Source organism: Amblyomma mixtum, chromosome 10 (assembly GCF_055824585.1).
Source record: "Amblyomma mixtum isolate Tamu chromosome 10, ASM5582458v1, whole genome shotgun sequence".
Classification (NCBI taxonomy): domain Eukaryota; kingdom Metazoa; phylum Arthropoda; class Arachnida; order Ixodida; family Ixodidae; genus Amblyomma; species Amblyomma mixtum.
This window is the reverse complement of record NC_143021.1, coordinates 54165749-54190202: the sequence shown is the minus strand read 5'-3', so window position 1 is coordinate 54190202 and position 24454 is coordinate 54165749. Positions and strand designations below refer to the sequence as shown.

Below are 24454 nucleotides of genomic sequence, written 5' to 3'. Positions count from 1 at the left end.
CGCGGGGACTGCAAATTTTGCCGTTCGTCCCTCGATTAGTCACTCTAGCTTAGCATGTAGTCCTTGAAATTTGCATAGAGCTGCTTCGTCCTGCAGTCTTCTCGCTGTCCAAGCTTCATTTCCTGAGATTTACGGTCATCGTTCTTTAATGGAAGTAAAATGTCTTGTAGCGTAGTTTTTTCCGCCGACGTCATTCCCAGCCGCCGCGGTGTGTCAGTGGTCATGGTGCTCGTAAGTCGACCCGAAAGGTGCGGTCTGATCACGACAATGGCGGTCGCATTTCGGCGGAGGCGAAATGTCAGATGTCCGTGCAGTGTGCAACGGCCGTGCATGTTAAAGAGGCACAGATGGTTGAAATTATCCGGGGCCTTTCACTACGGCGCTCCTCATAGCATAAGTCTCTTTGTGACGTTAGACTGCATAAAATTACATCCAAAGGCTGCATTCTTCTCTCTCACTTTTTTATTGAGTAGATGGTTTGTCATTTTTGCACTGCCTAGCAGAGGTCTCGATGGGTAATTGTGGGCGTTAAGGGTCCTCATTTAGCAAGAAAAAGAATAGAAAGGTACGCTGTGTTGCACAAAAGGTGGGGGTTAACAGTTTTCGGAGCCAGTTAGGAACGGTTACTCTGAATCTTTCCGAGTCTGGTTTGGTACAGAATGGCGTAAAATATGCAGGTTACGTTCGGTTTCGGTTCCGTGCAGAAATGTGTGTCGGGTCCTGGTTTCGGGTTCAGTTTCGGTTGGGGTTCGACCCCCTGGTTTAGAAAGACCTCTTTGCTTGAAGGTTCATTATGAACAAGCTGCCGCAGAAATTTTGGATTTTGGCGGCCAGCTGCTTGCACTCACGTCCGTGCAGACCTGTGCGTCTTCTATAAAATGAACTTCTTGCCACAATTCCGACTACAGAACCTTAGTGATTCAAGTTTCAAGTTTCAAGTTTATTGCACAGAAAAAATATACAAAGTTCACGGTGAATGAGGCATCTGGATCCTTAGCCAGTGGCTAGTTTCGGATCCATTACAAACATGTTACATATCTAGGCAGTTGAACAAGGCTGAACATACAAAACTTATAACTAATATAATGAAATAAAAATAATCAATTCAACAGTAAGGGGAGGTGTATTGTTCTGATAGCATGTACTTTTTTAGAGCAGGTGCAATGTTCGAGATGGACTTAATGCTGAATGGGATGATATTCCAAACTTTGGCGCTGACAACAAGGCTGAACATACAAAACTTATAACTAATATAATGAAATAAAAATAATCAATTCAACAGTAAGGGGAGGTGTATTGTTCTGATAGCATGTACTTTTTTAGAGCAGGTGCAATGTTCGAGATGGACTTAATGCTGAATGGGATGATATTCCAAACTTTGGCGCTGACAAATGCTGTGCTTCTACGTCCGTATACATTGTGTGTTGTGGGTAAATTGAGGTTATTGTTGTCAGCGTGTCTAGTGGGACTTGAAGGAAGCTTCAGAATGTAAGAATTATAAGGTATATCCGCTTTAATAATAGTGCTCACCAAGAGCGTTGTTTTGTAATCGTGAATTATACGAAAACGCATGATGTTGAGGTCTCTGAAGAGTGGATCTGATGATGAGTGCCAAGGTGCTGACGTTATTATCCTTAATGCTCTTTTCTGGAGAGTAATAAGCGGTGCGAGGTACGATGAGTAAGTGTAGCCCCATGACTGGATGCAGTATGTAAGATGAAAATGGAATATACTGAAGTAGGCCACACGCAATGTATCAATGCTGAAATGCTTTCTAGCTTTAATTAATGTGGCGCACGCAAAGGTTAATTTTTTACATAATTATTCTATGTGCTCAGCCCAATTTAGAGATTCATCTAATGTTATTCCTAAGTTCTTGAAGGTTTTCAACTTTTCAATGTATGGTACTAAGACGGCTGAACTCAACAATCCTGAACATGATACTGGTTTAAATATGCTTATTACTCCGTCTCAAGTACTATGATATGATCCTTGACTTGCAAGAGATGAGAGCGTTATCGCTAACGCTTATGATTCAATTCAATACATTCAGCATAAAAACACTCAATTTAGCCCTCCAATGACGCAATCTCCGCGTTGAAGAAACTCAACCTATCAAAACGGAACATGCCTATCTAAAGTGCTTTGCTCTCATACCGCAGGAACGCCGAAACATTCGCGTTACACACTTTTTATTTCGTTTCTCGTCTGGTGAATCATTGATTACATGTTGTTCTGGATGGCGGTGCCGGCTACTGCTAATCATGGAAGCTGACAGAAAAGCGCGAGGACTCATCAGGCGGAAAAGCACGGAACAACACAGCCCACACAAAAGCATCGCTATATTGCATAGTAAATGACACAACTGGCCAAGTCGGTCCACCTTGGAGACAGAGCGTGCAAGGGAATGCCAGGTGACGGAAAGTTCCCCCCCTCTTCGGCTGCGCTGTCACTCTACCGCGGCCGGCAGCACTGAGAGAACCCGACCGCGTGGCATTATCTGGGGCGCGAAATGGAACAATGTGCTTATTTGGTGACGCGCAGTCGTCGCTACTATTCGGCCTGCAAAGCAGAGAGAGCGATAACAGGCTGCATACGCAAATGTGATCGCCACCGCTGCCTCATCACCAGTCGGCGGGGATGTCAATGTCTCAGCGGGGCCTCGCGACAGCAGCCGCTACAGAGCCGATCGGGTTACGGCAGCGATCGCGCCGCTATATATAGTTCGCTTCAACGTGACGAACGTGGGCGATACGTAATAGTGCGCTCGTATTTCCAGCGAAGCCGAGGCGTCATTTCTTTATTTATACATGAAGCAGCTGCATGACAAAGAGTATTCACGGCAGCTTTGAGCTGATGGGGTAAGCGCTCGGTCTACCCTCAGGTTAACTTTTGCCGATCTGCTCCGCCAGTTGCAGACCTCGACCGTACCATCACTGCTCTTTGTTGAGATGCAGTGCAGCCAACATTGAAACATAGTGCGATAATGTTAGCTGATATTCTTCTGGCAAATGCAATCTTTTGGCTGATGTTAAGAGTGGCTAAAGAAAGACAGAAACCAATACATGTGTTCTACAGCAGGCTTCATTCATTAAACCAGCAATAAGACCTCGCTTTCAGCAGCCTTTCACACGTAAGTGTGGACACAAGCAACACGATGCGTAGGAGGTTTGTACTAGATGGTTAAGCTACCAGCTTTTCCACACTACTGTTGCCGAATGAATGGAGCTCGGTCTGAAGGAGAAACATTGACATTGAAACTTCTTTCTGCCCTGGTATGGTGAGGGCTGTACTCAATTTTGCAGCAGCCTTTGCGGTGGCTCAGTGGTTATGGCGCCCGAGCGCTGACCCGAAGGACGTGGCTTCTATCCCGTGCGCGGCGGTCGTATTTTAATAGCGGCAGAATGCTAGAGGCCCGTGTGCTGTGTGATGTCAGTGCATTTAAAAAGCCATAGGTGGTCGAAATTATTCGGAACCCTCCACTATGGCGTCCCTCATACCCTGAGCCACTTTGTGACGTTAAAGCCCACCAAATCAAATCAAGCAATTTTGGAGAAGGAAGCTATGGTGGACACTGGTGTTTGCACGTGCACAGAAACTGCGGCAACTGTTAGGGGGAAATGAAATCTTTATATAATTTTTATTTATTATTTAGAAATACTGCCAATCCTGATCGGGATTATCGCAGGAGCGGTAAAATAGAGAATACTACAACAAAGAGTAAATGGTGCGCAGTAGTGAAACGGCATGTGAACAGAAGCTGTTCTGTTCATAGCAATAATAATAACCGGTAGCGAGTAACATGAGAGTTACAAGGAAAAAAAACAAGAGCAGCAGGATGCATTATACATTAGGAAGCACAATATTCATTAGTTAAGAAACAGCACTGGAGCAAACGAAATGGAGTTTATATCGCCTATTGTAGTAGGTCTAAAAGAGGACCTCGTTACAGGTGATGACAGGTTATTTTATTTTCTAAAGGCTAATGGAAAAAATAGATGTCTAAAACAGTCTCTTTTGAATCTTTCTTTCAGTGGTTCTGAGCGCTTCCGACTTGTTATTCTTGTTTCTGATTTTGAGGTATACTTTGCACGATGCTCATCATGTTGCGCATTATTCGATAAAGAAGAACTTTTTTCGTGCAAGCCTGGCGCAGTTTTGTATCGTGAATATTGCAGCATTGTTTATGAGTTTTATAGGGGAGTCAGTTTGTCTGTATTTGGTGTAGATAAATCTGTTAGCTTTCCTTTGAATTCCCTCTGGTTTTTATCATTTATCTGTAAATAGAAACCAGGTTACATTCTCAAATTCAAATATGGGTCTGACAAAAGTATTGTAGGAAAGTAATTTTACACCTGATGGCGCATCTCGCAGCCGCCTCTTGAGAAATAAAAGTCGTTATAGTGCTGATGACGCAATGAAGGTTACATGAGAGTGCCATTTAAAACGATATAATAGAATTAAATGCAGGCATTTATGCTGTGTAACTGCGGGAAGTGGGATATTGTTTACTGTGTATAAAAAGTAGGAAACATTATGTTCTCTGATATTTCGTAAAAAGCTGATTTTGCGATTTTAAGGCTCATTTTCCATTTTTTAGATAGATAGATAGGTTTTTATTTGAGACAGCAAGGTCTCGGATACAAGGGCAAAAGGCAGATGCACTCTGCCTGACGGGGCCGAAGCACCCAACACAATGCTCAGGACAAGCAGCAAAAAAAGCAAGAACTTCATATCTTTTCATTACAAAATATAAACACATAATTATACAAGGTAAAAATTGGAGGACGGTGCATACTTTTGCAAAGACATAATTATGAAGTAAATATTGACAAGGCACATCAGAATAAGAAAAACAAGATAATTCACAGAGTGAACGGAACAACATGGGACATCAAGAATTTCTGCGGGAACAACCCTTTAATCATTCGGACGAGAACGGAGGGAATCTTTAGCATTTATTTTGAAGGTCTTTTGGGAAACAGATTTCTGAATAATTTCTAAGGCCTGAGTGTGTTTATTTAGAAGGCTGGGAATTAAATATCAAAGCATTTCGGTTCCACAGTAAGTCCCTACGAGTGGTACTATGTACCCGACGTGCCTTTATTTTTAAGGCGCTTCACTACTAGAGTTTAATTGAACATATTTGGTGGGATGATGTTTGAAATCGTTAAAGATATAAGAAAGCAATTTCAACTAAAAAAATTCGTTCACTTTTAGAATGGAATGCTTTTAGAAGTACAAACCTGTCGGCGAATGGTGTCACGTTCCTTCGAAGAGACCCGATAAGGCGGCTGGCATAACGGTCGCTGGTTTGCGTCAACAATAATGGGGTGCTTTGTGAGCGGAGTCTGCCTAACCTTGGAGGTCGAGGCAAAACAGTCGCGGAAAGATTCTAGAATGATTTGAATTGATTTATTGGAGTTTAACGTCCCAAAGCGACTGAGGCTATGAGAAACGCCGTAGTGAAGGGCTCCGGAAATTTCGACCACCTGGGGTTCTTTAACGTGCACTGACATCGCGCAGTACACGGGCCTCTAGAAATTTCGCCTTCATCGAAATTCAGCCGCCGCGGCCGGGATCGAACCCGCGTCTTTCGGGTCAGCAGCCGAGCGCCGTAACTACTGAGCCACCGCGGCGGGGCGATTCGGTAATGCCCTCCAGGCAAGAAGTCAATAGATGGCAGCGTTTTTGATGAGACGGGAGATTCGGGTTCACATCGGTCTTTATGGGAGTGGTCGGCGCCACCACTGATGCCGGGATTTCGGACAACGCGTGCTATCCCGCGAATTCACAAAGTTCTTCGCAATACCCAATAGCTGTTTTGCCAGGCAAACACTGAGATTCAAAACCAAAATTGGTCACCAAAAGTTTGGTTCACCCACTGTTCAATTCAATAATTCCGCGAGCTACACCCAGGAGCAGCGAGATGTTGGAGTCAACGATGCCACGAGTGCTGGGGCTGTTATCGCACTCTACGGCAACAAACATGCTGGCTCTTGACGGGATCAACACCTGGTCGTCACAGACGCACAACTTAGACCTGCGTGGCACGGTATCGTCGTCGACAGGGCCTTGGGTTCAAAACGAAACGATTAGCTCCTGAAGGTTGATGACGGCACCGTACTCCTGAAGGAAATCCAAGCCGAGTTGAGGTGCTTGGAGCACTCGGGTAACACAGCAAAGCAACCAGGGAAAGTAACACCGCAGATCTGGATTCGCGAAGTGCAGCCACCAATCGGAGTTACGACATGACCACCAGCTGTCCGGATCTGCGGCCCGTACCAGGGGGTTAGAACCTTCCTCAGGGCGGGGAAGGCGGACACCAATCGGAGTTACGACATGACCACCAGCTGTCCGGATCTGCGGCCCGTACCAGGGGGTTAGAACCTTCCTCGGGGCGGGGGGGGGGGGGGGCTAACGGACTGCTTATTACAGAAAAATCGGCGCCGGTATCCACGAGTGCGGTAACGTCATGGTTGCCGGCGGTACCGGAATTTCAGCTGGAACCAGTCGGTCGCAGCGCGTCGTTGAGGTCGTCGGGTCAGGTCGTCGTTGATCGGAGCGTCGCGGCGAATCATCGGGTGGAGGCTCTTTACACGTTCCAGTAGCGGCGTCCCTACTCCCGGAGGACGCCATCTTCAGTTTTCCCGATGTGGGGACGCGCCTCTGAACTGGTCAGAGGACGACGGGCGGCCGGGCGAAGAGAACCGCCTTGGGGACGGCAATCGGGACTGGCGTCGCTGCGGGGTCGAGGACTGCAAGTTACCAGCCAGGTACAGCTCGATGTCCCGTGGCCTTTGACTGTAGCGCGGTCGAGGTGCGTCAGGTGAAAACCCCCTTAAGCCCATTCTGCGGTAGGGGCAGTGGCGGAAAATGTGGCCGGACTCCCCGCAGTGGTAACAGAGCGGCCGATTGTTTCGCGTACGCCACACGTGCGCTTTGCTCATGGGGGGCGTGAGCTCCTGCGGAACGGATGGTACTGCTGCGGTTGGGTAATGCAGAAATAGTACTGGCACGGGAACGACGGGGGAAAAGGCTTGCATCGCTGGCCCAGGACTTCGTAGTGCTTCGCTGTACGTCATAACGGATGGCGCCGGGTGTGGAGCTGGGGCCGGCGGCACAGCTCGTCGGATTTCGTCACGCACCACGTTCGTTACGGCAGTGACACTGGCCTGTGGAACTTCAAGGCGAAGTTTCGCCAGTTCCTCGCGAACAAGGCTTCTTACAAGCTCCCAAAGCTCCTCGGCGGGCAGCGACGTAGGCGTGTACTGGGAAGCGGCTGCTACGGTAGCCTGACGTCCGTAATGCGCGCCTCGTTCCTGCAGAGAGAGCTCGATATCCGTTGCCTCCCTTGTGAAGTCGGCCACTGTTCTCGTCGGGTCACGGACCAGTCAGGCAAACAGCTGTTCTTTTACGCCGCGAATTAAGTGGCGTACTTTCTTGGCCTCGGGCATAGCAGGGTCGGCCCGATTGAACAGTCGCGGCATGTCCTCGATGAACATCGCGACGCTCTCATTTGCCTGCTGTGATCTCTAGTGCAGGGCGACCTCTGCCTTCTGTTTTCGTTCGCTGGTGGTAAATGTCGCTAGCAGCTCTCGACGAAAATCCTCCCAGGTGGTAAAGGAGGCTTCGTGATTTTCGAACCATGTTTTGGCGGAGTCCTGCAGTGCAAAGTAAACGTTGCGCAATTTGCGCTCGCTGTCCCACTCATTGAACCCCGCCACTTGGTCAAAGCTGGCCAACCAGTCTTCGACGTCCTCGAACCTGTCCCCGTGGAACGGTGGCGGTGACCGAGGTGCGTGAAGGACGAATGGCTGGGCATTCCCGTAATGGTGAGTTCTCTGGCTAGCCACGGTGGATGTCATAGCTCTTACCGCTCTTACCGGCGCTGTCAGTTGACCGAACTCCGGTTGTAGGCCTCGCAGACGGCGGCTCGCTTTGTGGACGGGTGTAGAGTCCACGCGTGGAGACCAGGCGTCAAGAGTGTCCTCGCAGTCCGAGTACATGGGACGTAGCCAAGCACCTCCACCAAATATGTCACCGACACACAGTTGAGGAGCACAGCCCAGGTTTTATAAGACAAGATAAGGTTTACAGACAGCAGGGAGCTCGAGCGAGGAAGAAGACGATCTTCCAGCCCCTCGAGTGCCCAAGGCATGGCAAGTTGCAGCTACAACAGTTCGGCCGTGGTACGGCGCACCGAATGGTTCGTACGGTGGCAGTATGCAATGTTTTCGACATATCGTATTGCTTTTTTTCTGTAACGTTATCAGCCTCGTGAGGTTAGTTTTCGTTGTAGATCCCCAAAACAAGTAAACAATAATGAAGATGTGATTGAATTAGGGTGTAATATAATTGCCACTTCCGCCATTTCGGAACAAGGTCTCGAATTTTATATAGTACACAGAGTGACCTTGATACGCTGGCATGAATCTTATTGATATGCAGGGTCCAACTCAAGTGTTCTTCAAAGATTATGCCTAAAATTTAAAGCAAGAAACACGCTCAATTAAGCTATTTTTGAATGTAACCTTAATTTCTTTGTAATCAGGCTTGTTACGTGCCTTAAATGCAATTGGCTTTGTTTTATTAACATTTAATGCTAGTTTACTTACATTCAACCATAAAGACAATTGTTGTAACCATGGATTTGCCTCAACCTGAATATTACTAAGATGCATGAAAGAAAAAAATACATTGGTGTCATCTGCATATAAATTATTTTGGGAGTTCGTGGGATGTTTATTAGATCCTGGATATAAAAAATAAAAATATTGGACCCAAAATAGACCCTTGTGAAAAACAGTATATTAATTGGCCAGGTTGTGATTGATGACCATTCAAACTTGTATACTACACGCGACCGGAAAGTACGGATCAGATTAAAGGCAACTCCTCGAATGCCATAAACCGGTAGCTTATGAAATAAAATATCATGTTTAACTTAATTAAATGCCTTCCTGAAATATAAAAAAAGTCCAACTGTGAATTGTTTGTCATTCATATTATAAAATATTTTTTTCCTTTATACTAAGCAATGCCATTTCTGTTGACTTCTTCTCACGAAACCCGAGCTGTTCGTTCACAAACATTTGTCTGTCTTCAAAGAACTTACACAGTCTGATTTTTATCAAATATTCCCGCAGTTTAGAAAACAAAGGGAGTACAGATACAGGTCTGTAGTTGTTTATATTGTCATAAGGGCCACCTTTGTGCACAACAACCACGCTGACAATTTTCATACCATCTGGAAAAACACTTTGAACTAACGCGTTGTTACATATATGCTGCAAGGGCAAGCTAATTAGATCGGCATCAGCAATAATAGGCTCGGGCTTAATTTTATCTGCGCCTGCCGCAGTGTATTTGTTTCGGCTTCTAAGGAATGTGAATACTTCGTGTTGACTGCAGGGATTCAAGAATATGGAACTTCCAATTGGGGAGGCAATATACTCACCAATTTCATCATTTCTATCCTATTTCTGAGATGATTCAGGAGAGGATAGGAAACGAGCATTAAACTTGTCTGCCAAAGCAGCACCGCTGTATTCAACGCCATTGAATGTTAATGTGCTGGGAATACGCGTTGTCGCCCTTCCCATAAGGTCGCTCAAACAATCCCATATTTTCTTAGGGCAGTTGGAGACTGCTGCAAATTTATTCTGATAACACTGTTTCTTAGCTTTCTTAATTTCAGAGCGTAACTTTTTTCTGAGTTTTTTGTATTCCTTAAGTATGACTGGATCTTTTTATTGGATGAATTTGTCAAAAAGTCTGTCATGGGTTTGAATTCGTCGATATAACTCTTTGTAACCCACGGCTTTCGAGACTTTTTCTGGGTTTTTCCCAATGTCAAAGGATAAACGGTATCATATTTGCTTTTTACTAAATTAAGGAAGATATTTTACGCTACACTAGGATTTAACTCTTTGTAAATATCGCTCCAGGGAGTGCTTTCCATCATGGATCTAAACCTAGCTAAATTTTCTTGATTGAAACTGCGATATACTATCTTGTGAGTTGGTACTTGTTTCCTTTTTCTTATCACCCGAGGAAAAAAAACAGAATAGAGGCAGATGGTCACTTAAATCAAATGTAAGCACAATTGATAGAACCCTTGATAACTCATGATTTGTAATACATAAATGTAATAATGAGTCCCTCTCTATGGTTATTCTTGTTGGTGACTGAATAACATTGGTGCAGAGAAATGCATCAATGGCTTCGCAAAAAAGACGTCGCGGGGAGCTGTTTGTCAAAAGATCAATGTTGAAGTCTCCATCTAAAACATCAGAGATAAAGGAAAAAGAATACGGTCACTGACCAAGTCAAGAAATTTTTGAGACGTTTCGGAACCTCGTACGGGTTCCTTGATTACTGAGCGAGACAGGAAGCGCCGCGACTTATATACGCAACACGTGGCGTAACGAGCGTGCGTAGATTGGTGGCATATTTCCTTGCATCCGGTTCATGGTAGCTGGTGTCGACTGGATTATTAGAGATTCCAGCAGCCGCCGAGATGGCACGTTCTTTTCCTTCGTGACGACAGTGGCGTGGTTCCAGTCAATCGCGTGACCATGTTCTTGCACATGCTCTGCAATGGCGTTAGTCGCGTGATTATTATTTCTTACGTCACGTTTGCGTTCATTGAGCCGTCTTGTGAACTTTCCCGTCTCATTAATGTACACCTGGGGGCAGTCACCACATGACATCTGGTATATGACGCCTGGAAACTCTTCAATCTGCAGTCTATCTTTCACGGTCACGAGCTGGTTGCGGAGCTTGCTGGGCGGGATGTGGGCAATGCGCAGGTCGTATTTTGAAAATACGCGCGATAGTGCCTCGCTGATTCCCCGCACGTAAGGAATGGCTGCACGTGCCTGGAACGTCTTGTCGGTCTGTGTTTCCGGCTTCAATATCCGCTTCTCAATTTTGCAGATAAAGCGACTAGGATAGGCATTACAAGTCAGCTCAGGACGGACCGTCCTCGGTTCATTTTTTGATGAAATGTCATCTGAGCAGATGCGTACGGCACGTGTTATTAACGATGATACCACTGACGTCTTGTGGCCGGCCGGATGACAAGACATAAAATTGAGGTAGCCACCTGTGTGCGTAGGCTTCCTATACACCGAGAAGGTGAGGGCGCCCTCATGCCTGAGGACCAGTACATCCAGGAAAGGTAATGCGCTGTCTTTCTCAAGTTCCAGGGTGAACTGCATATGCGCATTCTGGGCATTTAGGCTATTCAGGAAGCGTGAGACGTCTTGCTTCTTCAAAATACAGAAGCAGTCGTCCACGTATCGGTAGTAGACTTTCGGTGCACGATTAAAGGTGGATAGTACCTTTTCTTCTAACGCTTCTATTACTAAATTGGCCGTTGTGACGGATATCGACGCTCCCATTGCTGTGCCCCGTTTCTGCTGGTAGAAACTGCCGCCGTAAGAAAAGTACGTGTTGCCAAGGCAAAATCTCAGAAGCTCGCAAAGTTCGGGGACGTCGAAGGGTGTGCGGCCAGGGAGACCAGTGTCAGCTTGCAGGGCTGTCTCGCACGTAGCTACTGCCAAGTCCACTGGTACGCTAGTGAAAAGCGGCGTGACGTCGAACGAAACCAAGATGTCATCTTAACTGAGCGAGATTCCATGCAGCTTGGAAACAAACGTGGACGAATTTCCGACGTGCGTCGGGGTTTTACCGGCTAGAGGGCTCAACACCTTGTGAAGATATCCTGAGAGCCGATAAAGCGCCGACCTGGTGAAGTCGACAATAGGTCGAAGTGGTATGCCATTCTTGTGGACTTTGGGCAGGCCGTAAATTGCAGGAGCTGAGCCGTTCGTGCAGAGCAGCCGGTAATAAAGGCTCTTTCTGTGTGGAGGGACCAAGTTGAACAGTCTGGCGAGCAGGTTTTGCAGCTTGGTTTGCGGTCTGCTGGTTGGGTCATAGGCTAGAGGAGTATAAGTCTGATGGTCCTCGAGAAGGGCCAACATCTTGTTGTTGTACTCGCTCCTGTCAAGCAATACTGTAGCGTTGCCTTTGTCGGAAGGATGGATGGCGATGCTACTGTTCCTCCGCAGGCTGCGAATGGCTTGCTTCTCTGCTACCGACGTCTGCATTCTTGCACTGAGGTTCCGCAAACCGGAGAGAACCCCAATAGCACGGATGCGTGCCTCTTCTCGAACGGCAGAGGGGAGTTGAGTTACCGCTCTTTCGACCGCGCACACCACCTCGCTTGGCCTCAGTGATGTTTCCGTGTTGAAATTCAAACCGCGGGAAAGCACCTCAGCCTCCTTCTCCGTCGGCGTACACGAGGATAGGTTGGTGACGTTTTGTGCGCTTTGGGACACGTCAGGTCGGAGTGCCTGCAGTTTCCTCTCTTGCGACGTTCTGTGACGACGCCCTATCATACTAGCGGTGAAGTTCGCGTGCAACTGCACCTCTGGAAAGCCTTTCGACATCAGATGCTCCAGTTGCCGACGAGCGAAAAACGTTTGCGTTCCCAAAGTCCGTATTGTTTTCCCTTTAACTCAATGCCTGACCAGACGTATTTTCGTCGTTATTAAAACATCAGAGATATTTATGATACAAGCATATTCAAGAATATCACGCACAAACTTGATAAATTCGGCACTTTGACTAAATGGTGGTCGATAAATGCAAGCGATCAGCGTTCAATGACATTTTATAGCAACCGATTCGTAGGGGGTATTGACAAGAGAAAAATCTGATAAAACTTCATAGTCAAGGTTTTCTTTAACATACAGTGAGACGCCACCTCCTCTACGGTTTTCTCTGAACACACCTTCAAACTTGTAGCCATGAAAAAAGATAACAACAGTTTGTCTTGTGAACCATGTTTCAGTGTACGCTAGTATATCAAATCTATGATTCAGGGAATCCAAAGCTGATTGCATTTCAAAGTTCTTATTATTTATACTTCTAATATTCACATCAAAAGACTGACATCCTGTCATTTTCGTGAACAAGACAACTGCGCACCGCCGAGTTAAAAGATAAAGCATTGTACTAAAGAGGCTTTGTTCGTGATACCCATAAAACAATAATAATGGAAGAAACTGATAAGTAAGACAAAGCAGAGGCGGTGCTTGTTCAGATGATATTTTCCAGGTCAGCAACACACGTGATTCGTATTGCTGTTTCAACCTGGCATTTGCGCACAAAAAGTTTTCCATTACTGTGCCAAGCATATTCGTACTGCTTTTCTGTGGCCCTTGTCCTTATCATCCACATGAGCCTTTCGTTCTGCGCTGTTAAATTGTCACTTGTACCCTTGTAGCTTCAGCTTCCCACATACTTTGCTTCTTTGCTATCCATTGGTCCTTCGTTACACGCGAGGAAAAGCGAACCAGAACAGCCGGGGTTTTGCCACGTTTAGCGGGCAGTCTACGAAGGCCTTCCACGTCGTGCTCAGTCAACTGAGGAAGCTCTAAGTCCTGGGCTATAGCATTGATTTTTTAGTACAAGTTTTCATTTTTGGTTTGCGCAAGCCCATGTACTTCGAAGTTATTCCGTCTGCTGTATTGTTCCAGACTGTTTATTTGCTGTCGTAGTTCGCCGATTTCCGGGTTAGTGTTCTCTGACTGAATCTGTGCCTCAATCCTTTCAACCCTTTTTGTTAAAGTAACAATCTAAGTCGACGGAAGCTGCATTTTGGCCAGCACTCCATTGTACTGATCTGAAAGATGCTGAACAGACTTTTTCATACTTTCCACTGTCTCTTTGACCTGGAAAAGGACATTTAACTTCTGTTTGATTTCCGGTAGTCCACCGAGCTTTTTGTTGATTTCCATTAGCATCCTTTCTGTCAGAGACTGCTCATTCTGTACTTTTGTTACAATTTTTGAGTCTACACGTTTGACACTTCCAATTTTTTTTATCGTTATCTGTCATTATTTTGTGGGCAATTTTGGTCGTATCAGAACAAGCGCCTAAGTGGTAACCGTATCGGCAATTCTGAGCAGGTAAGGGACGAGTCCTCTGCTGGAAGTGACTGATTACAAACCAGACATATATCACAAACACGATCACCCATAGTACCCACGATGGAAAAGCATGCGGCACAATAAAAAACAACTACAGCAGCAGCACAGACTCAAGCGGCGGCGACGTTTGGCAGAAGGTTTCTTATGACTTAAATAAGTGAAAGCACACCAACCTGCAAAATGAACGATTTGCAGTTACTCTGTGCCGATGTTGCTTCCGCCACCGCCGCTGAGCAAGTGTGGAGAGCACAGGTGAGCCTTGTCCTTTTATATGCTCCTGGCTGGCGCTGTTCGTGTCGTTATCTTGCGGGGCCAACCGTCGTCGCTCTTGCCACTTTAGTTGAACAGATGTATCGCCTCAACACTGGCCAAGAACTGCAAAATGAAGGATTTGCAGTTACTCTTTACCGTTGTTGCTTCAGCCACCGTCACTGAGCCGATTGTAAAGCATTCCTAAGTGTTACATGGTCATATGGCAAATTCATTTCATGGTTGAGTACGAAGTCATCAGCAAAACCCTCATTTTAATAGAAATGCTAGCAGGTAAATCATTGGTGAAGGTTATGAACAATGTAGCCGCGAGAACACTGTCCTAAGTACTCCGGACGTAACTTTAGCTATGCTGGACTTTCTAGGTTAAATTCTACAAACTGATCGATTAGTTAAGTAGATTTGATCCAGTCAATGACTGGTCTTTTGCGTAGTGCAGATTTCAACCGTAGAATTAGTTTGTTATGCGACACACGGTCTAATGCTTTAGAAAAGTCTAATAAAATGCAGTCAATTTGCTATTGGTGGTCGATGATTAGTGAAACGTCATGAAGTTCGGCAAGCCGAGTGACGGTAGATAGTTTTTTTTTTGAGAAATCCGTGCTGAAACGGCGATATAACTTGTTTACTTTCGAGGAACGTTGCTATATGTTTCAATATTATGAGCTCCAGTAGTTTACATGCGGCATTTGTTACTGAAATGGCCTAAAGTTTCAGATTTGACCTTCCTCCGCGGATTGTGGATATAATTTATTGTGCCAATTTCCAATCTGCTCAAAGAGGAAATGAACATAAAGATCTGTTAAAAAAAAGAGAACTATTTCGCCATCCATTCCGCCTATCTTGTTGGAAATGTGTTCGGTATTTTGTCGGGTCAAAACCCCTTTTTAGAATATAATTTTAGCAAGAGGTTGAGTACACCAGCCTCGTGAACTGTAAAGGGCTACATGCTGGGAACTTTTAGGTGTGGCAGGTTTTCATCACAGGTTGTGAAGAGCGACTGAAACTAGTTACTGAGTGAGTTGGCTCTGGATTTGCTTTCGTCCGGACTCATCACCTTCGTATTTTGCTTTTTATGGTTTAGGTATTGCAAAATTTCCGCGAAGAACCTTTCAGGAAACTATTAAGTTTGCAAGAAAAAAGCTCGCTTTGGCGACTTTTGTTTTTGATTTCATATTAATGGTTGCAGCAAAACTCCCTTTGGTACTGGGGTTTGTTTTTAAAGGTTTTCTCAGCCGCCTCACTTTTCGCTTGGAATGAATGATGCAGCGATTTTTCCATGGGTCATGATTATTTGTTTTCTTACTGGTATATAGTTACTTATGTAAAAAGCCAGAATGAGCTTCAATTTTTGCCACAATGTTTCGTGGGGCAATTGACATCGTGATTGAACAAACCTACAAACCTACCTCTCGGAGAAAACTGTACACAGTAAAATGGAATTATTTTTTTTTCGTTCATGTGCACACCAGTGGCACGATAGCTTACAAGGTCGATGCACATTACGAGAAGAGCGCTGCAATAAACACAAGATGGTAAATGATGATAAATGTGCAGTGGTTCAATTTATTATCCACTGCCTATCACATTGTTCGCGCTAAGTATTAAACCATTTTAGACGTAATCTTTTTGTGTGCGTTTTGTACGTTGCCGTATTTACAAACTGGTAATCCCACTCCTGCAATAGCCCCAATAGGGGCTTCAGTATGTAAAACATAAATAAATAGAATAAAATTACGCACTGGACACAGTTTATAAGAGAGGCCAGAGGGCAATGAAAAAGTATTAGTGGCAGCCGCCTCACAAGAGGCATTTGTGGATTAAACAAGCGTCAATGCACACGAGTAAAGTAACAACAAATGGCGTATAAAAATCACAATCTCTGTAGTTAATTATCGTCATATTCTTTAATTCCCATCGTAATATTCAGGCATCAGATAAAAAGTTTCCAAGACCAATAGACAAACGTTAGAGAGAAGTGCAATAAAAATGTAAAATACAGGTGACATATTTAAAGGGTAAAGTACATGACAATGATATGAACTGAAAGAAAATATTTAGTGCATTTTGTTGCAGCACCAAAATAAATTTCAGGCAGTTGTGCAGCAGCAAGGAGCAAGCGAAAAAAGGGCAAACACTTTTGTCTAACAAAGCACTGAACCTTAGCGTCGCATTACAATTTTTTTGATGTCCAGAAAGAAAACATCGAGTGCGGTGTCATGCAGTACACACAGAAACGAAAGACGAGGTGAAAGTAGTGGTCTTGATTCAAAATGATACAAAATGCGCAAGAAACATTTCCTGTTGCGTTGGGAACAACTTTTCATGTATAACGTTGCGACGAAGGAAACAAAATCTAGAAAGTTTGCTTTGTGTATTGTGTGACGAAGGAAAAAGATCACGAGAAGGAAAGCTGCTGGAGATAGTGTTCTTTGAGTTCCATGGGAAACTTCTCAGAATCATACGGAACTGAAGAGTAAGCGATGCGTGGCTCAGATATTCTGCCTGCAACACGAAGTATATAATTTTTTTTTTTACGATTGTGCAGATCTTGTCTGGAGATCTTGAAGATCTTGTCTCCACAGCCGACGAGAAACTGACTGCCCCATCACCGGCTTGAGCTGCCGTGGGCCTTTCTTCCTTTGGGTGCTCCTCAACGTCGCTCATCCTCCACGCGGTATCCGGGTCCTGAACACTTCTTGCACCCGTAATGTTTCCCAAGATCAGATCGTAGATTGGTTGTTCTAGGCATTTTGCCACTACCTGTCCAGTGTAATAGGCGTGGACACTAGAATCCTGGCTTTAGGAATGCACCTGACTGTGCTATCTACAAGAGTGACGGCCGACGCTTCCCCTCAAAGAGCCTCGTCCTTTTTCAGGCTTCTCCGAACCAAAACCGTGTTGGCTCCGCTGTCTCTAAGCACCAAAATAGGACGGTCCCCTATTTACCCAACCACCACCGGCATTGCTGCTCTCGACTTGAGTGTTCCACTCATAGCCTCATTTTCCAGCGGCATTGGCTCTCCTTTTAGTTGTGGACCTTCAGGCGGTGTGACAAGTTCTACCCGAGAGCTGACAACGCACGCAGCTCAGTCCTGCGTTCTATATGGGCAATCATACACAGTATGTCCTATCCTCTTACAACCTTGACACACAACCTGTGTCTTTTGGGCAACACTACTAGTCCGACAGTCAACTGCACGGTGTCCCATCTTGCCACAGAGAAGACGTCTTACTGGCGCCTTAGATGCACCGCCATAGGCTCTTTGTTTTGTCGCATCTCTCTCTACGACCATTTGAGTTTCCTCCTTTTGTCTTACACATATTTCTCAGCCCTTGAGCCTCGAGGAGCTGGTCTGCAGTGTCGGCAAACTGATCCAATGAACAAAACTTTCTTTCAGGAACAGCGCTAGCTTCGGAGTGCAACATGCTAAAAACTGCTCTGTCACCAGCTTGTCATGCACCCCTTCAAAACTCTTTGCGTCTGACGTATCAAGCCACCTGTCGAAATAGTTGTTCAGCCTGCAGGAAAATTGCTTAGCGGTTTCAGAATCCTCAGGTTTCGCAGTACGAAACCTTTCGCGAAACCACTCTGCCGTAAGCCTGAATCTTCGGAGCAGTGCTTTCTTGACTTTCTCGTAGTCCATGTAATCAGCAGCAGGCATCCTCTCAAACCCATTCAACGCCTCCCCTACTGAAAACATGCCCAACCCCGTGGCCCAGTCACTGCGCTCCCATCTTTGCCCCAGAGCTATCCGCTGGAATGTTTGAAAATATGCGTAGAAATCTCTTTTGTCATAAAAAATTCGCTCTGGCTTAGATTGGTTAAGCCCGGTAATTGCGTAAGCTATATCCGTACCTACGCCATTGTACAGCTGGTAGTGTAGCTGGTGGTGGTGCTTGTGGTTAGACTTGTGGTGATGCATCGGTTATACAATCCCGGAGTGCAAACTGCTGGGCTAGTTGGTTCATATTGCATAGAAAGGCAACCAGCGAAAATAGACGCAAGGCAAGAACAAAGAAGGCACACACCACAACGCTGGACTTACAACTGATTTATTGCGATGAAGAATTGCTCATTTTAAAAGAATTTCCTGCCTGCGCACACACCCTACAGACAATACACTTCGCGCACCACATGGTGACATGGCTACTATAATGATAAAAACTTGCACTCCTTTTCGGTGATAATCACAGACGGCTCACTGACGCATTTCTGCTTATTCTTTCTGATCAGGAATGCCTCCAATAGCTCACGCTCACGTTTATATTTCCCCTGCCCGGTAATGCTGGCAGTGTGAAAACTAGGAGAACATTTGCAGTCCTTTACATGCAAGGCTAGATTGCTGCCTGTGCCAGTGCCCAAAGTTGTGCGATGTTGCCTCAGGCGCTCATTCAAGCAGGCTCCGGTTTGGCCTATGTAGATTTTCCCGCATGACAATGGGATTGAATACACCACGCCCGCTGCGCATGTGGTGAACATAGTCTGGTGTTTCGTCTTGCAAACACCAGTTCTGCGCAAGTCTGCAGAGGTTTGGGCGCACAAACCGGACAGTTTGCAAGAAGCAGAAAATGCCATAGTGACACCAAACTTCTCAGCCACTTTCTTCAGACTATGTGAAGTCTTGTGGAAGTAAGGCATAACTTCCAACTTTCTTGGTTGCACTTCTACTGGCCTGGCAGCCTTTGAAGATAACTTCAGTTTTTTCCCCAAGGATTCCGCCACCGCCAGCAAAACAGAGGGAGGAAACCCTGAAGATTGTAGCCGTTCAACCTGCTCCGCCAGATTTTGCTGCATCACATGTGGGCAACTCTTCTTTTAGGCATTCAAAAAACACAAGTTTGCAATGCTGCGCTTCACTAACTTAGAATGGGCCGAATCATACGGCAACAGTGCCTTCTTAGACCGGGCGCATATTTCCAGCACACGTGTTGATTGGGTAAAAAAGTCAATTCTAAATCCAGGAACCTAATAGTCTTGTCAGAAGGAATCTCATGCGTAAAAACCAAGTTCTTAGAACATGTGCTAAAAATATTTAAAATCTGGTCTGCCACAAGAGTAAGCTGGTCAGTTTACGGGTAAGTTCGAAATTACTAAAAAATTGTCAACATATCTAAAAACCCTTACAACACGTGTGTCGTTTAGAGAGCCTTGTAGCATCGAGTCAAATTTTGCTAAAAAAATGTTGCACAGCACAGGCGCAACACGAGCCAATACAGATTCCATGTTTTTGCACAACATAATCATCTTCATGCTGTGCAATCGTAGAATTCAAGTACACTTTTAAAAGTTCGAGGAATGATTCTAAAGTGATGCCACACTTATTCTGGAAGGAAATTGTCCCAGATCTTTCAATTAATTCGCGCACAACAATAAAAAGTTCGTCATGGGGCACAGAATAAAACAAGTCCACAATGTCCACCGAGAAAGCTGCATTAGCGCCGGGGAATCCGCGATTGAGGCACTCCACCAGGCTCATTGAACCCTGCACAACAAAAGGATCCGCAGGCACCAGGCCCTCGAAGGAATGCTGTGCTGTCCCGAGTCCAGTTTGAATTTCCCGCCCGGGCGCCAACTTCATCTGCGAACACTGGACTTCTCTCCTCCCCGCTCTTTCTCTTCCTTCTCCCCGTGCGCCTTCCCTCTCGCCCGCGTGCTTTCTTCCTCTTTACACCTCCCTCCGGAGGTGTCATGTTACGTAACTCGTGACGCACTCGTTCCTTCTACCGCGCTGCACGACTGTGGCAGCACCGCGTTTTTACAAGTTGTAAATGCCTGGATAAATGTTCGATTTTCCTTGTGTTTGCGACCTGTCATCTATCTGAGGAGTGGCCGCATCCCCAACGCGTGCCACGGAATCAAGAATAGTAAAAACGCGGTGAACGTCGAGTCGGTGTCTCGCGCAATCTTCGAAAGCACCTAGGCTCCGCTGGCTGGCTCCGCTCTTCAGAAGTTCCGTTTTCGCATCGCAGCCACGGACGACATGGCGTCACAGGACCGCAAGTCACCCGCTGCTCAAGTGAGTCCGGACCAGTCTCATTTTGCATGCTCTGAGAACACAGCAAGCTATGTGCAGTCACGGCATTTGTCGCGCTCAGCTCGTTCGGAGCGTTCGGCCGTCTCGACAACGCCAAGCATGCTGGCCGCCAGAGCAAGAGCGGAGGCCGCCGCGGCGCGAGTACAGGCTTCTCTCGAGAGGAAAGAAGCCGCGGTGAAACTAGAAAAGGCCAGACTGGAAGAACAAGAGAAAAGTGCGGCTGCGGCAATCGAACGCAAGAAAGCCGAGCTAGACACAGAGTTACAAGTCATGCAGTTGGAAAGAGAAGCGGCCGCCGCGGAAGCGCAAGCGGAGGTCCTGGAGGCTGCCGTAGATCAGCACCGCGGGGAGCATCACATCTGTCGGACTGTCTCCGAGGCATCCGAAGACCGCGCTCAACGAACTTTTGACTACGTGCTTGACCAGGCTCACGTGCGCATCGGCCCGCGCCAGCAATCGCAGCAGCATGACGGCGGGGAGCATTACTACGTCTGTCAGAACGCCAATGAAGCACCTGAAGACCGCGCTCCATGCACACCAAGCACTCGCAACCAAGGCATCACGCAGAACATTGCTAGTCAGCAGGAAGATGAAGCTAACGCCCCTGAACTGACCGCCATGGCAAAGTATCTGATTCGGCGCGACCTTGTGAGTACCTCGCTTACGAAGTTCGACGACTGCCCTGAAAACTATCGGTCGTGGAAATCTACGTTCAAGGGAATGACTCGGACTCTCGAAGTCACGGCAAGCGAGGAACTTGACCTCGTGAAATGGCTTGGGACCGAATCGTCAACCTACGCGAAGAGGCTGCGTTCCGTGCACGTTGACAGACCAGAGGCCGGGTTAAAGGTAGTTTGGGAAAGACTTGAGGAATGCTATGGTCGCCCAGAAATTATAGAAGAGGCCATCTTTCGAAGAATTTCGAACTTCCCCAGACTGACCGGCAAAGACACCCATAAATTGAGAGAGCTGGGAGACCTCCTTCTTGAAGTTGAGGCAGCAAAATGTGACCCTCACCTGACTGGGCTCTCCTATCTCGACACCGCAAGAGGGGTGAACCCCATTGTAGAAAAGCTGCCCCAGCGCTTGCAAGACATGTGGATCGCGAAAGGCTCCAAGTACAAACAGAATCATCAGGTCGCCTTTCCCCCTTTCTTGTTCTTTGCCAGCTTTATCAGGGACCAAGCGAAAACGAGAAACGATCCTAGCTTCAAGCTCAGCTCCGCAAGCAGCACCCCTTCAAGGCTCACAAGAGTAGGCAGATGGGCAACGGATGGAAGCCCGAGAAGAGCACCCATCTCAGTGCAAATGACGGACGTGGAAGCAAGCACTGACCATCCGCCCTCAAACGCATTAAAGTGGCACGATGCAACCAAGTATTGTCCTCTGCACAGGAAGCCTCACCCCCTCCGGAAGTGTCGCGCATTCAGGGAAAAGCCGCTGGATGAACGAAAATGTTTGCTGAAAAATTTTGGGATATGCTACAGGTGCTACGCTTCGACAGACCACTTTGCAAGAGACTGCAAAACAGTTCTCAAATGTGACGATTGTGGTAGCGATCGGCATGCCAGGGCTCTTCATGCTGGAAATGTCAGCCACAGGCCTCCTGCAGCTCAGAACGATGCTGAGGATGCAATTCTAGACAAGGATTTTGCACTTGAGGTGTCATCCAAGTGCACAGAGGTCTGCGGTCAAAGCAAATGTGTCAAACCCTGCTCTAAGATCTGCTTGGTGAGAGTAAGTCATCCGACTCAGCCTCACAAGACTGCAAAATGTATGCCATCTTAGACGACCAGAGTAACAGGTCCCTTGCAAGAACATAGTTCTTCGACATTTTCGGACTCAAGGGTCACAGTTCCCCCTACACACTAAGGACATGTGCTGGAACTACGGAGGCAATAGGAAGAAGAGCGTCTGGCTTTCTCATAGAAGACATTCATGGCTCCGTGAAGCTTCCCTTACCAACGCTTATCGAGTGCAACGAAATGCCGAACGACAGGACCGAGATTCCAACACCGGAAGTGGCATTGCATCACCCTAATCTCAGAGCTGTTGCTAAATTCATTCCTTGTTTGGACCCGGAGGCCAAGATTCTACTTCTCCTCGGGAGAGACATCCTCAGAATACACAAGGTTCGACAACAGCGCAACGGACCGGCTGATGCGCCATTTGCTCAGAAACTGGATCTGGGATGTGTCATCGTAGGAAATGTCTGTGTAAGTCGAAGTCGCACACCGGACTGTGTCAGCAACATCAAAACAAACGTCCTCGAAAATGGACGTCCCTCCCTTTTCGACGCATGTGAGAATCATTTCTTGGTCAAGGAGAAGCTCACTGCCATGCAGGGGTCGACACAGGGCTTCCAATCAGCTCAGTACGATGGGATCGCTGAAACACTGTTCCAGACAACGGAGGATGACAACAAACCTTCCCTTTCTGTCGAGGACAGGAAGTTTTTGAAGCTGATGGACGACGAGTTCTCGAAGGACGAATCCAACACTTGGGTAGCGCCTCTTCCCTTCCGTTCTCCAAGGCCTTGGCTTCCGAATAACAAGTGCTTGGCCGAGTCACGCCTCACTGCTGTCCAACGGACTTTGAAGAGAAAACCAGAACTGATGGAACAATTCACGAGCTTCATGGACAAGATGTCCAAGAATGGCCATGCCGAAGAAGCTCCACCGGTTCAAGAAGGAGAAGAGTGTTGGTACCTCCCCATCTTTGGTGTTTGCCACCCACGAAAACCCGGCGAAACACGAGTTGTGTTCGACTCCAGTGCACAGTTCAAAGGCGTGTCTTTAAACAGTCTGCTGCTTACCGGTCCAGACTTGATCAACAGTCTGCTCGGAGTGCTCATCCGATTCCGGAAGGAACCCGTGGCCATAACTGTGGACATTTAGCACATGTTCTACTGCTTCCTGGTGCGAGACGACCACCGAAATTATCTAAGATTTCTGTGGTTCCGCAACAACAACATCTACAGTGACGTGGTGGAGTACCGAATGAAGGTACTATCAGCGTCAAATGAAATGCGAACCGCGGAAAGCCTGGCCACAGGTCCCACTTACTCATCAGCCTGTCGACAGGAAACACAGGCACGCTCATCCGGTTTGCGATGCTTTTGCTTGCGTTTTCTTTGACGTTCGTTGTCGCTTTTTGCCACTGGAGCACCACAATCATTCTTTCTAGGTATGGAAGCTTGGGCAGCGCGTTTCCGCTGGCGGGCGCGGCTCTGGCCCGCGTGGGTGAAGCGAGCGCTTTGAATTTGCTTCCGTCATCGCCGTGTTATCAGCGTCCGTCTACGATGCCAAGAAATTATAGCGCGGCAGGCAAGCGAGCCAAGAACGCTCGTTTCTCTGAACCACGCGGGCTAAAGCCGCTGCCGCCAGCGAAACCGCGCTGCTCAAGCTTCCATACGTAGAAAGAATGATTGTGGCGCTCCAGTGGCAAAAAGCGACAACGAACGTCAAAGAAAACACAAGCAAAATCATAGCAAACCGGATGAGCGCGCCTGTGTTTCCTGTCGACAGGCTGATGAGTAAGTGGGACCTGTAGCCAGGCTTTCCGCGGTTCGCATTTCATTTGACGCTGATAGTACATGTGTTTGGAAATAGTCCTTCACCAGCAGTTGCAACCTATGGGCTGCGGAGAACAGCACGAGAAGGAGAGGAAGAATTTGGCAGCGACGTCAGGCAGTTCTTCGAGAGAGATTTCTATGTGGACGATGGGTTGAAGTCTCTCTCTACAGACAAGGAAGCCATCAGCCTGATACGCCGCACACAACAGATGTTGGCCGCGTCAAACCTCAAGCTCCACAAAATAGGCTCTAACTGCCCTACAGTGTTGGAAGCATTTCCAGAAAAAGACCGTGCCAAGGATTTGAAGGATCTTGACTTGTGCAATGGCACGCCGCCAATCCAACGCAGTCTGGGAGTTTCTTGGAACCTGAAGAAGGATGTCTTCACATTTACGACTCCAATCCAAGAGAAGCCATTCACTCGACGCGGTGTCTTGTCAGTGGTGAATAGCCTGTACGAACCACTTGGGTTTGTTGCTCCAGTCATCGTTCAAGGGAAGTCCCTCCTCCGAGAGCTGGTCGTTGGGACATGCGACTGGGACTGTGCTCTTCCTGAAGACAAGAGGGCC

General features: G+C 46.8%; 1 protein-coding gene and 1 pseudogene across 1 annotated transcript; one reads left to right on the top strand and one right to left on the bottom strand.

Annotated features, from left to right (window-relative positions):
- Positions 1-13110: 13110 nt before the first annotated feature.
- On the bottom strand, positions 13111-20931 carry LOC149325822 (uncharacterized; annotated as a pseudogene).
- A 1365-nt stretch (positions 20932-22296) lies between these two features.
- LOC149325821 (uncharacterized) lies at positions 22297-23208 on the top strand. The gene has a single exon (XM_089564396.1). The coding sequence runs from the start codon at positions 22297-22299 to the stop codon at positions 23206-23208; it is 912 nt and encodes a 303-aa protein (XP_089420522.1).
- The last annotated feature ends 1246 nt before the right edge of the window (positions 23209-24454 follow it).

Bases quoted from the DNA above. Each gene is read 5' to 3' on its own strand.
- LOC149325821 (XM_089564396.1), top strand. From the start codon at position 22,297: ATGCCGAACGACAGGACCGAGATTCCAACACCGGAAGTGGCATTGCAT.